This window comes from Protomyctophum bolini, assembly GCF_963924005.1.
Source record: "Protomyctophum bolini genome assembly, chromosome: 23".
NCBI classification, from domain to species: domain Eukaryota; kingdom Metazoa; phylum Chordata; class Actinopteri; order Myctophiformes; family Myctophidae; genus Protomyctophum; species Protomyctophum bolini.
The window spans coordinates 20,056,571-20,071,776 of NC_137884.1; the positions used below are offsets into that span (position 1 = coordinate 20,056,571).

Consider the following 15,206-nt stretch of genomic DNA (forward strand, 5'->3'; position numbering starts at 1 on the left):
GAATAAAGTGGACGTGAGAGGCGCTAGCGGCTAGCCCCTCCTATGTCCCGCTTTGAGGGTCTGTGTAAACAAACATTGAAGACAAAAGTGTGTAAACACAAACATTGAAGACAAAATTGTGATTGGCCAGAATGCGATGATGTATGATAACGTATGATAAGAGCGCCCCTCACTTCACACAGGTGTGATTCTTTTTTAAATCACACCAAATATAAATGTTCTATGCGTTTCTTATATTATCATTGAGATCATGTTACTGTGCGTTTGTTAGAATTATGCATTAAGTCTCTCAATGACTCAAGCCTTCATTGTCATTGTTTGACTATGCTATCTAAATAAAGTAATCTAGAAATGTTTTTCATATATGCATTTCTTTGTTTTCTGTGACTCTTTACAAAGTTAAACACCACATACACAGGATGGGACATAGCAGTTTTGTCTAGTATTCACCCGTCACAAGTCCACTGCAGTGTCCAAGACTTAAGTGCAAGACAAACAGTTTCTCACAGAGAGCCCCTGTGAGGTGGTGATACATTGATTTTTAGGTAGGTAAACAAACCTTCCTGTTAATAATTTAACAGCAATCAATTTAAATCTCTAGTTTGTCACAGCTGGCTCTATCAGAAGAGCACATGGCAAAGGCTCTTGAACTTGTTCAGCCCGGGGCTTCATTATTATATATTTCTTTAAAGATATTTTTCAGGCTTTTCTGCCTTTAATGATAGTACACACAGGGTGATCAGAAGTCCCCCTTTGCATGGGACAGTCCCTCATTTCCAAGACTTTTCAGGTGTCCCACAGATTGAGACCCTGTTCCACATTGTGAGTGGCAGGCATCAGTGTTCAAATGCCCAAATAGTTGGCTTTCTACTGTAATGCTCTCTCATTGTCTCTTTTCCTCCATGATGTGTTTTTTAAGACTGTTAAAATAACATGAGTAATATCCCCTAGGCTACAGCACCCCTAGGCTACAGTACCAAGCCATACCACCAATGACCAAAATTAGCATTTTAAAACAAAATGTGAGACATCAGCAGGGCTTAATAACTAAATGACAGGCAATATTAGGCCTATGGTCAAATATGACATCAAGGCATTTAATAGCAACTTAAGTAATGCGTCGATATGATAAACCCCATTCCATCCCCCGGCCACTTGTTTCACACAAGAAATACTTCTGTCCCTCAAATGAACAGTTCGGATCTGGTATACACACAGCAAAGGTCACCGGGATTCAAACCCGCGACACACGGCATTAGAGCCCCTGGTATGCACCTGGACCACTCTGCCAGCAGGTGCCCCTCGCCCCGTGGCTTAATTTAACAGATTTAACAATGATTTGCATATAGCCTATTCAAACTGCGGTACTTGTGTGGCTGCCTGCCAGTAACTGGCTCACAATCCAATTTAAGCCTTGAATCCGTTTTAATGAACTCTGGCTTAAATGAAGAAGAGAGACACACAGGATGGACACACTGGACCAGTATTTATCTGCACTGCAAGCATCTATACTTAGTAGCCCTGTCAGCTTCAATTACAGGGGGCCGTGAGAATCGTAATGCATGAGCAAGAGGATGCCTTGAAGTGTTTTCTGTGCCGTCTAATCATGCAATATAAATCTATTCAAAATACATTGATTTGATTTGATGTTTACGAGTTTTGATCGACTGAAGGCCTCTTGATTTTCTTACCCTGATTTCAAATCACCATCTGATGTTACTATCTAGTAAAAATGTCAGAAGCTCGTAGTGCAACACTCGGTGGCCCGCTATGTGCTTGTAGATCTGCCATTTTTCAATAGCTAAATTATGTTTAAAACACCAAAAGGGTTTCCCGTCTAAAATGGGTTAACACACTGATTAGATATGTCTCTGACATTCTCCATTTAAATATAATGGAATTCCAAGTTAACACAAGTCATGTCACTAAAAAAGCTAAGCTTCAAACCTCTAAAAACAAACTAATTTGACTACTTCTCAGCCTGGGCCCCCATGACCCACCTTTTTCCCCAGCCCCCTTCGCTTGGTTGGCTCCAGGTAGAAGACAGGGTTAAGCAATTGAAATGGGATTGACATTCAAAATAGTAAATGCGGCTTTGCCCTCACTACCTGCGACAACGATCTGGTACCACCCTTCTTTAAAATAAACATTGGTAAATTCCAAGCGTGGAATTCCTTAACCCCACCCAAAAGGTGTAGTTCATGATTGCATTCCGTAAGGCCCAGAAATGTAAGCAGAACATGCAAATTATATTATTTGTTTTTTAAGTTTATGGAAATAATTCTCATCATGAATTGCAAAATAATATTTTTGTCTGTCTGATAGACAGACTAGACAAGAACTGTCTGTAGATGATGCCCTCCCTAGTGGAAAAGGCAGGATCGTTGAACAACAATCATTTCCAGTGTGTTTTAGTTAGTATTACCCATGATAGTACATATAACTACTGTGTCAGTGTCACCAAAGATATGGAGGTAAGCCACGAACCCACATCATGGTTTCCATAGCAACTATGAATGATTTCTATGGCAACCCCTCCTCACTCCAAAAAAAGAAACATTTCAAAGGAAACAAACTCAATTTGGAAGTTCACATGAAAAAGGTTTTTTTTGTAACAAATCTACTTCAAAATTATCTGTACAGTGAGAATGAAGCAAATGTCGCCATGAACGGGACAATAACAAAACATTTGCATTTTTTGACAATTTGTCTATACTTAACCCTGCATTATACTATACAATACTATGGTGGTGTACAAGAATAGTGTCTTGTGAGATTGTAAATGTATTCTCACTGTTAAAAAATACACTTTGTGCATATATACTCTATCCTTGCATCTGTCTGCTGTCTCTGGATGGGGGGAGGGGGGTGGGGTACAGGGGAGAGGGGGAAAAAAGAAAGAAGAAAAATGAACAGTTTTGACTGAATCGCCTGTCTGTATTGACCTGTAAAAAGGAATAAAAACAAAGTAAACAAATAAGTCTCTCAATGTATTGAGCATGGGAACTGAACCCTTTCACAGGAAACACTGCATTACTGATTGAGGAACTGACCTCAACCACAACACTGCTGCCTGGTTTCCAGTCAGCCTCACTGACACTGACAGAGAGACCGCTCAGACAGAGACAGAGAGACCAAAACCGATACAAAGTTCTGATCAGAATGTCTTGGATCAAATGGATTCAAGTGGTTTTCATTCTGCTGAGAGTGGACAACTCTCTACAGGACACTGCTATCTACACAAGTTCTGGAACCACCACCAACCTGCCATGCCCGTTACATGGAGAGCCTGGCTGTTTGTCAACTACGTGGCTTCACTCAAAACCGTCCGGGAGTGTTATTGTGGCTGAGCATGGTGCGATTAAAATGACAGACAGACTGATATTGGAGTCTGACTGCTCTCTGACTGTTAAAGATGTCACGGCTGATGATTTTGGTTTATATGCCTGCCAAAAATTTCAAACCGGACAGCAATATCGAGATCAACGGAGTCAGCTGTTTGTACTGGACGTCACTACAATAAACAGTGGGACACAACAGAAATGTCATCTGCATGAATACGAGAGAAGATGTGAAGGTCTCACTGTGAGATGGATAAAGGACAGCACTACCCTGGTAGAACACACTCAGGATACCGTATGTACTAGCACTCGGACCATCGACAGACACGACCAGACCAAGCAGTTTACATGTCAGGTTACGATGGACAACAGAGAGCTGATAACATCCATCGACTTGGTGAAGACCCCGACCCAACCGACCAGGCCTCCAGCTACGACCAGACCACCACCTGCTGCTACGACCTCCACCACCTCACCGACCCAAACGACCAGGCCTCGTCCATCCGACTCTACCACTGGCTCCGCAAGCCTGCCAACAGCGGTGATCGTTGTGGTGGGCGTGGCCGCAGTAGCCATGGCAACAGCGCTGGTCATCTTCTTCCTGGTCAAGAGGAAGAACACGCCCACCCCCGTCGTCGTTCCCCTGGCCTCGACCAATCAGAGCGCAGCAGCAGCGAGCGGAGCCGCTTCGTCGGCCGATCATAACGACTCTGATGACGGTCTGACCTACGCCTCTGTCGTCCACACCAATCAGACGAGGGCTGCGGTGCGGGGGGGAGGGGCCCAGACACATGATGATGGTGATGAGGTGACTTATGCTATGGTCAAACCTCGTTCTTAAAACCAGAGCTTCTCAAATGTGTGGTCCGGGACCCCCAGGGGGTCCTTGAGGCGGGTTCCGCAGGGGGTCCCCAGCTAAATTAGTTAAATCAGTTTAACTATCTCTACCGCTAGCTGTTAGCATAAAACCCAGTTCCAGGGGCCAGCATACGCATACACTTTAAAAAGTCTGAGTTTGCCCGCCCTCCACACACTCTAGTATCATTGGAACACGCACACACTCTCGTCTCTCTATCTCGCGTCAGAAGCGTTTACAAGGCACATAAAGGCACAAATTAAATCAACCGCCATATGTGGGATACAAGAATCCCACTTATGGCGGTTTGAAAATCTTTTCAACTGCTTTGCACTGTGAATATGTTTGCAATCCCATAGTTGGAACGTTGGGGCGTTGCTATGGGAACCGGACCAATGTTAAAGGCTTCCATATAGGCATCAACCATTATATAGACAGAGTATACGTTAGGGTACGTGTATATACAGACCTGGGATATGACGCCACCTATAGCGTCGACGTACGTATATATACGAACTTGGGGGAAAAAAACTTAACGGTTAAACTGATCAGTTTTAATAACAACCCCTATATACATTGTCTATTTGTAAATAGCAGATCTACAATCCCACAATGTGTCACAATGTGATATGTGAGCTTGTTATAATCAGCAGTGTCAATTCCTTGTGCTTATTGTGTTTAATTGTCGAGTCAAAGAAGTTATTAGATTTGCACGAGTGAGGCTGTGTTGGAGCTACTGGACACAAAACAACCCGGCCTATATGATGTATTGCCAATATGGCCTATATGTATCAAATATAAATAGGCTATATTTCAACGCAGCAACGTGTGTCGCTCTTCCATGGCCATGTTGGGCCATAGTGTAAATCACTGGGCATAATGTTAAATGGAAAATGGGTCTCTTAAAGGCAATGGCAGGTGGCAGTGATTGGTTTGATCTTTGTAACGCCCAAACCACTCCTATGCATAATGTAAGGGGTAATGGAGGTGTTTTAGGGACTTATGCTGTGGCACAAGATAACATATTTTACGGGGCCACACCTCTCACACAATACTAAATCCCCATATTCCCATATTAAGGAAAAAGGGCCCCTGCCGCAAGATGGAGACGACAGAGTATAAATAAATCAACAATGAAGGATGCAACAATGTATCTATCTGTCATGTCATGTATTTGTCCTAAAGTATAACCTTAATATATTTTTCTTTACTGCGGTATACTAACCTAGTATGTTTTATTTATTTTTCATAGTTATGCTTTTCTTAGATTTTCATTGATGTTGGAGCATGTGATACAATGTTTTCTTGTGAATGGACAATAATGTATCATCATCGTCATCATGTGACGTCACTCAGGCACGCACAACGTGCTCTGTCTCAATGCATTGTATTCTCTGTATATATATATATATAAAGCAATAAAATAATATGATACATAATACATATCCATTAATCTTAACTGAGGAAAAAGTTGAAATAATCCCGTTATATTGATGAGTCATATGAAACAATTATGCACAGTACTCCAATTAAAATGATGGTGCACATCTCAGGCCTAACTACTGTGGGGTCCCCCAGAGTTCTATACTTGGTCGCCTCCTTTTCCCCTGTAATCCAAAAATGATCTCGTTGTAGAGCGGCTATTTAATTTGCCCCAGAATATTATGGACGCTACTATTCATGTGTTTAAACAAAGTCATCATCCATTCTATTGTTCAAAGGCAGATAATTCTGCAACTGGAGCTTATGCTATTATACAATTATGCTATTCCTATAACAAATCTGATTATCTGTGGATTTCTCTTATTTTTTCCCAAATGCCATACAATATGCCAAAGAATACATTCAAGTTTAACACATTATTTTATTATATATATACATTGTCTACTCTACATTAATTCACCAATTATTTCTGTGCAGGTTCTCCACAAAAACAGCATTACTGGTCACCCACAAGGGGGCAGCATTAGGTAACCAGCATGTGCCTTCTAGTAGTCCACCCCAGAGCGTCTCCTCACCTTTGCCTCAATGGCAACATCCACAGGTCTTCTTCAGTACAAATCCCACCGTGTTATCGTTCCCTTTATCCACGACGGACTCACAGAAAGTCATACAGGTACTTCACAATGTCGAAATTCACCGTTCTGTAATGAATAAAACCATAAGAGAAATAAAATAAATGTTCAGCGCCAGAGAGTTGCAAATGTATCCATGTGAAATATGCTTCCAGCCATGTATTATGCAGAACACAAAACAAGACACCTGGATATGGCCCTGACGAAGTCCAGACAGACGGCACATTTATACTTGGGTGCATCCAGCTGGTCATCGTGGCCCACCTGGGTCAGCAGCTGGAGGGTCACCAGAGCGGAGATCTGGAAGGATACCAAGGAAAACCATTACTCACTGTCCTACTGGGTTAACAGTGAACATCCTAATGCGTCGCGATGCAACGCATTGTGAGCTTGTAGATCTGCTATTTTCTAAAGAAAATATATATATTTGAAAAATTGAAATAGGACATTCTGTACAATGAGTACTTTTACTTTGGGTACTTAAAGTACATTTTGATGCCGAAAATACTTTTGTACATTTTTTTATTTAATTCTGGACCTTTACTTGTAACAGAGTATTTCTATATTGCAGTATTGATACTTTTTAGTAGTCCCTGGCTAATAAGACTTAAGTCTTAAAACATTATACTTGCCCTCTATAACAAAAAAACAAAAAAAAACGCCTTAAATATTTTATTTCTTTCATAAATAAAGAATCTTTCACTCAATAGGAACTGCTCCCGTCGCAAGTTGATGATGTCATATGTCAATGTGTGGTCCAGCCCTATGGAATATATGGAATGCACGTGCTAATAAAAAGCATTTACAATATTGCTTTGATGCTCATTAACCTTAGGACTGGTATTAAGTTGTTCTTATTAGCATATGCATTCCATAGGGCTAGACCATAATGGGCATATGACATCAAGTCAAGCAAGTATAATGTTTTAAGGCACATTTGTCTTATTAGCCAGGGATCCTTTTAAGTAAAGAATGTGAGTACTTCTTCCATCACTGAACACAGACCTTAAAAGTGTCTGCTGAGCTTCCATGATAGCAAACCAAAAGAAAAGGAGGGGGTGACTGAACAGATCGAACCTGGGAGAAGATGCTGGCAGACGGAGCCACTCGACTGTCCACCACGCTGTAAAAGATGGCCAAGAGACGGTCCAGAGGGAAGGGCTTGGGCCCTAGCAGGTGGTTACTGGTCTAAAAGACACGGGATGACCACGTTAAAAAGGGTTGTTGTACAGGAACATCAATTATGCAATCTCAACCTTGTGAACAGAAAAAATGCTCTATGACTATGAATGCCAATTTATATTTACGGTTGGCCAATTTGGCAAGTTTTTTACACAACAAATATAACGTATTTTCACAAGGAGCGAGTGTCACTTGACAATACAACTTTTTCAGTTGACACTTTGCCGAAACGGTTGTGTGATGATGTAGAAAAATTAAAGGAGTCACCTTTTCATGTTTCTTCAAAAACGTTTTTGTTTTCTTTATTTTCCCGTGGTGCTGTTGAAGAGATTCAAAGGGAAGAGTGAAGTCAAGAAATAATGTACCGGTATACCAAGAATAAGAAACACGTCTTTACAGAGAGATTGGTAGGCCTGTCACAATTCTTACATAATCGTTACATTATTTGTGACAATTGATCGCCAACTTAAATGTGTAAACGTGACAGCCCTGGACTCGAGGAGGTTTGTCCGCTACCTTGACGAAGAAGCGCTTGTCCGTGCGGGCAGGGTTGTAGGACGCCAGGTAAGCAGCAATCAACAGGAACTTAGAATAATATGGGAGCTCCACGTGAGCGTGAGCAGAAAGGCCTTGATAGGCAAAAAAAAATAAGAATGCATGTCATGAATTGAATACACACATTCCCGTACACAACACCATGCGCGCAATGTAAAGACAAGAGACACTGTAAAAACAATACCAAGTGTCCCAATAATAGCAAATCCCTTTTTTATGATGTATACTCAGGTGGCACCTAATCTATAGTTAAAGCTGTAATAGGAAGTTGCCACAACTGCAACACTTTTATTATGGGATGCAGGCAACATCAAGACTAAAGCCTAAAACACACTCCACACAATCCTTGAAGCTACACAAGAGGCGTGTTCTGAAATGTGTCACCATGTGCTATTTTTCTTATACAAGTCTAGAACAGAATGAAGGAGTCTTCTTGGATTTGTGTTCTCTTCTGTTCTATAGCAGGCTTTAGTTTCAAATGTAACTACTGTATGTGGGTTTACTACCACCACCAGAGCAGAGCACACTTAAGAGTACAGTATGTTTGCGCCAACCGAGTCAGGCATTGTCATTTGCGCACTTGCATGGAATGTTTCAGGCTTAAGTGCGGATACAGTGCGGACAAGCTGAAGGAGTCTTGCTGTGTAATGTTCATCAGATACCTCGCATTACTCCAGTCTCCTTCTCCTCCGTTTGCTGAAGTTTCTCCCATTGAACACTGAACGGGGGATAGGACAACATGGTCAGACAAAGAAACAGGCCGCCATGTTATGCCTGAGTGAGCCAAGAGTACTGTGATCTACTGCACCACATTCAACTTCAATGTCATTATCACATCACAAGTGAAGTGTTAGCAGGCGTTTAAAAAAAAAAGGTGTGTGATGTATTCCCAACGTGATGTGCTCCCAATGTTTTGCAATTTAAGACAATAATTGCAATGGCAGTGCTGGCAAATGGTACCAAAAGGCTGTCCTCACTCAGTGCTCGACGAACTATCGGCGAGTTTGATCACATAGTCTCAAGTAAATTCATGAAAGATGGGCGACATACAGACCTGGACACTTCCCGAAGGTACACAGTCTGCATGGCCTTTTTCAGATGAGGCTCAATGTTTCTCCAAAGCTTGGGCGTGTCGCTCTCTTTCACTGAACACAGGAAATTGATAACCATTAAGGTAACCACAAGATTAATATACACATGCAGCCTGTTGCCAAGATAAGGAGGACCAGAAAAAAGCAGGGGAAAGTACAAAGAACGATATGTGTGCAATGAGTATAGAGCGTCGCAGTCCCGCACCCTTTCATGACGACGCCAGGCCCAGGAAATAGTTTCCAATGCATTTTTCCCATAGACATTTCAAAACGTATTTATTTAAAGACCTTATAAGCGTCGTACATAGCCAACTCTTGTCGTGACAAATCATGAGAACAAGCACACTATTTTGGATCAAACAAATAATTACAAAGAAGAAAAACAACGAAAAATGCCTTTTTCTCCTTCTTTCTAATCATTTGTTCAGCCCGAAAAATTGTGTTTGTTGTCATGATTTGTCACGACAAGAGTTGGCTTTGTCCGTGGCGTAAACGATTTAAAATAAATACTTTCTAAAAATGAGGAAAATGAACGGGGATTTATTTTCCGGGTCTCTTGAGGGGGAGGGACTGTGACGCTCTATTGCATATAAATATATGGGCTGTTAAATATAATATTATCTGCTCTAACCCATTCAGGAAAATAAACGGGCTAAACGCTGTGGGCCATTGTTCAGGGGTCTGGCATGTCGCACCAAAACCACGTAATTCCACAGAAATGCACACATATACAGTGTTACAGGCTTGCAGCCGTGTTTAAATGGCCATGTCACCATTTCTCTGGTCAGCACAATATAGCAGAATGATTTAAAGGCTGTGTAGGATTACAAATGGACAAAATGGAACCGTCTTACGATCCAACTCTTACCCTTTCCTTCCTCCAAGGGCTCACAGAACTTTGAGAAGTTAAGAGCTGCCTAATGGGGCAGAAATATAAAATATGATCAACAGGACATCAAACACGCATCTAATTGTGTGTGTGTGTGAGTGACACTGTGTGTGTGTGTGTGTGTGTGTGTGTGTGTGTGTGTGTGTGTGTGTGTGCGTGCGTGCTGACCAGATGACGGAGTTCTCGCAGGTCTCTGCACACAGTATAGAAGACGCCCAGCAGAATGTTGATGTAGGATGCGTACAAATCCGGGGAATAGGATGGATGGCTGTCCTGGGACAGGATCTGCTGAAGCTCAGCTGACGGAAAAAAAGCCACAAAAAAATGTCGACATGCGAGGCTTTTAAAAGCAGTCATCAGTCAGAAGAACTCATACGGTACATATTCTACACAAAACAAACATGTTCCTTCAAAGTGATCCAGACGCTGTTTTTTGTCTCGGTCACAGACACAGGTGTAATTCACACAGCGGTTGGCTTGGAATGCAATGTTCCTCCACACAGAGTGTGCATTAAAAGTGTTAAATTCACAAGTACATTTGCCATCTCACGCCGCATCTGTTCTGTAAGTGTGGTTGTGACTCGTGAGGTTGAGTGATATATGCTAGGATTAATGGTACCTTTACTGTAGTCAGGGAAATGGAGCTGTAGGGGCTCGAAGCAGCCAGTGTTGGGTCTGAACTTGTCCCAGACAATTTCACTCAGCAGAATCACGGTCACGTTGTCGTCGACCTATAAATACAACAAAACAAAACAAGTGTAAATTAAAAGTTTCATGACATTCATTTTGATTTATTTCAGGTTCTGACCTCAATTACACCCAAACAACCTGAACTTTGAACATTCAATGGATTTTCTGTGGTCTGGGGTTTTCTCTGTGTTCTGAAGCCTTAAGAGCGGCAATGATGGCAAAATCCCTCAACAGTGACATCTGCCGGCAAATTGGCATACATAACTAACAGTCCACAGGCAAATCAGAGCACTTGTATATTCTGAAAACACCAGACCACAGAAGATCTACTGAATGTTCAAGGTTCAAGGTTTTTTGGGTGCAATTGAGCTTAGAAAACATTTTTTATGTTACCAGACCTTTAACTGTTAGTGTTATGGTTCATATTATTAGAAACAAAACTACGGTAATGTTATTAGGGGCGGCAGTGGCTCTGGGGTAGAGTGGCCGGTAGAGCGGCCAGATGGGAACCACGAGGTTCCCAGTTCAATCCCGGGATCCCCCAGAGTGTCCTTGAGCAAGACACTGAACGCCTAATTGCTCCCTATGTGCAGCTTGGTACCTTGCATGGTTTCCTCCACCATCGGTATATGAATGCGTACTATGTGAATGGCTGAATGTAATGCACAATCTATGCAAAGTGCTTTGGATAAAAGCGCTATATAAATAAATGCACCATTTTATTACTGCTGCACAGTGCACAATGCACATGTCATTAATTAGTGGAACCTTGTTGTTTTGTTGTGTTCTGTTTGATGTATTGTTGACTTGACCCACACACACCCTAACCCTAACCTAAATCTGCCACCTCATTATCACTTCACAGGCCTCAGTTCTGACACTGAATGCTTTAACACCTGTGCGATCCAGAGATTCACCCACACTTCCAACAATTCGCTTCCGCAGTAGGAAATTAATAAATAAATAAGAAAGTCCGCCTCTGGTGCTTGTAATTAAAATGCAGTGAGCGAATGCCATGATCTCATTAAAGACAATGGAAGGCCTCCTCAAAGCACTCCTGTTCAAGGTCACTCATTATCAAGGGAGCTCTTATAGCACTATATTATCTCCCACCAAGAGAAAGAGCTATCTAATAAAAGAGGAACCAGTGGCAGTAAGACGTTTGAGTGATTACGGGGAAATTCTTTGGAGGAATTTTAGGATTATTATTTTGACTATAATACTAAACTAATCCTAGTAAATCAAGTCCATCATCTGAGCATGTCTTGGAAAGATTTGTTGAATGCTGTGACGTTTAGGTCATTATGTGACCGCTGGAAATTGTACATTAATTTTTGGCCATTATACTTTTTGATTGGATGTCTAAGCAGTGTGTGTGTTTGTCATTTGTGTTAACCAGATATTATTGTGTTATTGGACGGCACGTCTTAAAATATAATCTGCTACCCAATGTAAAATTAATACTATACCAGTAATTAAAATATAGTTAATTAATATAGCCCAGTCTCACCAATTCTTGAAAGCGCAGAAAGGTGGGTAGGAGGTTGGCATCCATGTCTCTCAGAAGCTCTGCCTTTTCCATAACCTGTGAAGTGCACAGTTAAATTCAATGTGAAATTGGCTTAGGTTAGGAGGACAAGTATAATCCACTTCCACTATTCATACAGTGATATGACACACACGGTGATGTTCAGATGCGACGTGAGCTTATTTTAAAACTATCAATGTGAACTATTTCAATAAAGGCTCTGTTGTGCTGGCTGAAGATCACATACAGTCAGGATGTTTGCTTTGCTATGTGTGGTTATTACAATACGCATGACAGGGGCGGAATATCCAGGTGAGGATCATGTGTACTCACAATGTATCGTGTCTGCTCAGCGGGGCACAAGGAACATTGTTGCCTGTAGACACGAACAAAGTCAGACAGGGAAGGACTGCGGGGAAGCAAGGAGGCGGCTTCCGAGCCGAACAGGGACAGCAGCACTTGTTCAAACAGCAGAGCCACAGAGACACATTCCACACAGCTGACTGTGGCATGGGGCAACTGCAGGGGGGACGAAAAGAAAGGAGCACCTGATTTAACAACTTATTTTTTAACCAATGTTTTTCACAAATGCTCAGATATCGTTTGCCTATGTCCTAATGCAATGCCAAATTGTTTCAAAAATATCACATCTCCAAGGAAGTTCACACTAGGGCTTTCACTTCTAGTGACTTTTACTAGTTTACTAGTCGACTAGTTGTTTAACTACCATTATGTAAAAACTAATAATATATTTTTTGGGGTAACATTTGTATATTTAAAAACGGTGTACATACATTGGTGTCTATAATCTAGCATTCTAGCTGATCTTGAGGCCTACAAGAAGGGGGGTAATCAACTAGTACCAACAAGGTCGACTAGTGGATTTACTAGTCGACTTAGACTAGTTGAATAGTCGACTAGTTGCTTGACACAATGTGTCAAGCTTGTAGATGTGCTCTAGGGATGCACAGATTATCGCCCACATCGGTATTGGGTTATCGGTCAATAGCAGTATCGGCAAATAAATAAAACTAAGATTAACCGATGGCAGTAGCCGAACTCCAACATCTTTACCACTAGACCAAAGGGATATATATCCCTGTGATTCGGGGGAGATTTTTGACTTTTAGGCCATCATGCTGAAGTTGTGAGCCACTCTGCTACACTCGGACCCCTTCCCACGGGGAAAACCCGATCCAGGTCACGGCACCATCGTAACGCCCAGGATTCGAACTCGGGTCTCAAACTTCAAACTTCAATCATGAGACAGGAATACTATAAGATAGTCATTGATCATCAGCACGGCATTGTCGCTTACCTCCAGCTCTGTCAACAAGGTCTGCATCACGTGGCTCTTCCCTGTGGCACGATGCCCATAGATGAAGATAGAGGAGAAGCTGTACTGCCCCGGCTGTGCAGACGGATACATGACGACATTAGTTCCTCCTCCTATCACAGTGGCTTTCAACCTTTTTCATATCAATTCAAGGCCCATCATTAATTCAGTATTCTAGGTGGTCCGGCCACCATTTGATGAGATTTAGCCTCTTAGAACCAAGAGACTTTTTGGGGGTTATTGTCAGATACGATTTTGTCCACAATTCGATGCTGTATTGATGTGGCGAACGTCGATCAAAATATGGTACATTCTCTAATTGTGTGTAGACTTCTTGTAAATTAAGTAGGCTTATTAATGCAGCTATTTAACAACAATGTAACTCTTGAGGCCTTACCAAATGGACCACCAGTAAACCAGTAAAGGGTACATTTGAATGTAAATACAGCACACTAGTTATTGGACAGTGTGTTGTTGCAGGCAGATATAACACGAACCTCTCCCAACAGTGAGAGCAGCATGCCTGCTTGGATGTCTCTGCAAGGCAACTTCTCTGCAACACGAAGCAACCTGCCCTCCTCATAGCAGCCCGAATGCTTAAGAAGTCCAGACATGCTTCTCTTTGCTGTTCACCGAAATGTAATGTCCCGTTTCCCCGAGTCTACCATACAGCTGAAAGACAACCATCCATGAGTTAGAGTTGTTGTTATTGTTGTTGTCAGTGTCACACTGCTAAGCGCTAACATTAGCCTACGTACTGCGGTGCTGTCAGTGCCGACAGTTTCGCGCGCGCTCTCATATTACGTCAGAAAACCGTTCCCGCGGAGAGCCAATCACCAATGAGGAAAGAGTTATGGGTAATGTAGTCTCTGGATGGGGGTTCATCCCCCTTGTTTCTAAATGGGTTTATTTCTCTCTCACACACACACACACACAATCAGAGACTCTCTGACAGTGACAGAGAGCCGAGCCAAGGAAGATGAATGCGGGACATATTCGTTTCACGCAACAGTCCGTCTGTCCTACAATGCGTTTATGATGAGACTATAGTAGTGAGACTTAATTGTATGTATTCAAGCTTTCGCGCTAACACGTGAGTCGGACGGAGGAGGATTATGGGGCTGCTAAAATCCCCCTGCCAACTGTGCCAAGGCTACAACAACCTCGGCTGCAACTCAGATTCTGTACGGGGTTATTTTCGGTGCTCACTCAGTCCGCAAGGAGCAGGTGTAAATACGTGTGTAGGCTAGTAAGGCAATCTGGAGTCTGGAGTCTGGACACGCTCTGCGAGACAAACAGCTGTGCCACACTACACCCTCAACTGAGCATCCTTCGACTTCGGTTTTGACTGCCTAAATCTAACGGTGGTTAGATTTCTACGGAGCGGTGGGTTGTTACTAGTAATGCATCGGTGTTATGAATGCATCGGTGTTATGAATGGAGACGGCAGAATATGCGGGCTCATCTCATAGAGGCTGCGTTGTGTTCTTCTTGACGAGCGCGTGTTGTATTGTAATAGTAGTATAGCCAGGGGTGTATGTATGGATGGTCGCACACACACAGTAGTATAGCCTATATACAGAGAGCCAGAGGAGGATAACATCAGACGCTGCCGTTTAGATGCGAGAGTGCAGTGATGGTGTGATGATTGGTGTGGCAGCAG

The 15,206-nt window shown here is 42.3% G+C and overlaps 1 protein-coding gene across 1 annotated transcript; it reads right to left on the minus strand.

Annotated features, from left to right (window-relative positions):
• Positions 1-5,735: 5,735 nt before the first annotated feature.
• orc5 (origin recognition complex, subunit 5) lies at positions 5,736-14,288 on the minus strand. Its single transcript, XM_080756875.1, has 14 exons — positions 14,041-14,288; positions 13,526-13,618; positions 12,541-12,726; positions 12,190-12,264; positions 10,609-10,720; positions 10,158-10,288; positions 9,969-10,017; positions 9,064-9,154; positions 8,672-8,727; positions 7,971-8,083; positions 7,722-7,772; positions 7,350-7,460; positions 6,460-6,572; positions 5,736-6,341 (listed from the first exon to the last, which is right to left on the minus strand). Exons 1-14 carry the CDS (start codon positions 14,155-14,157, stop codon positions 6,296-6,298), a joined length of 1,344 nt encoding a protein of 447 aa, XP_080613001.1. The 5' UTR covers positions 14,158-14,288; the 3' UTR covers positions 5,736-6,295.
• Positions 14,289-15,206: the final 918 nt, after the last annotated feature.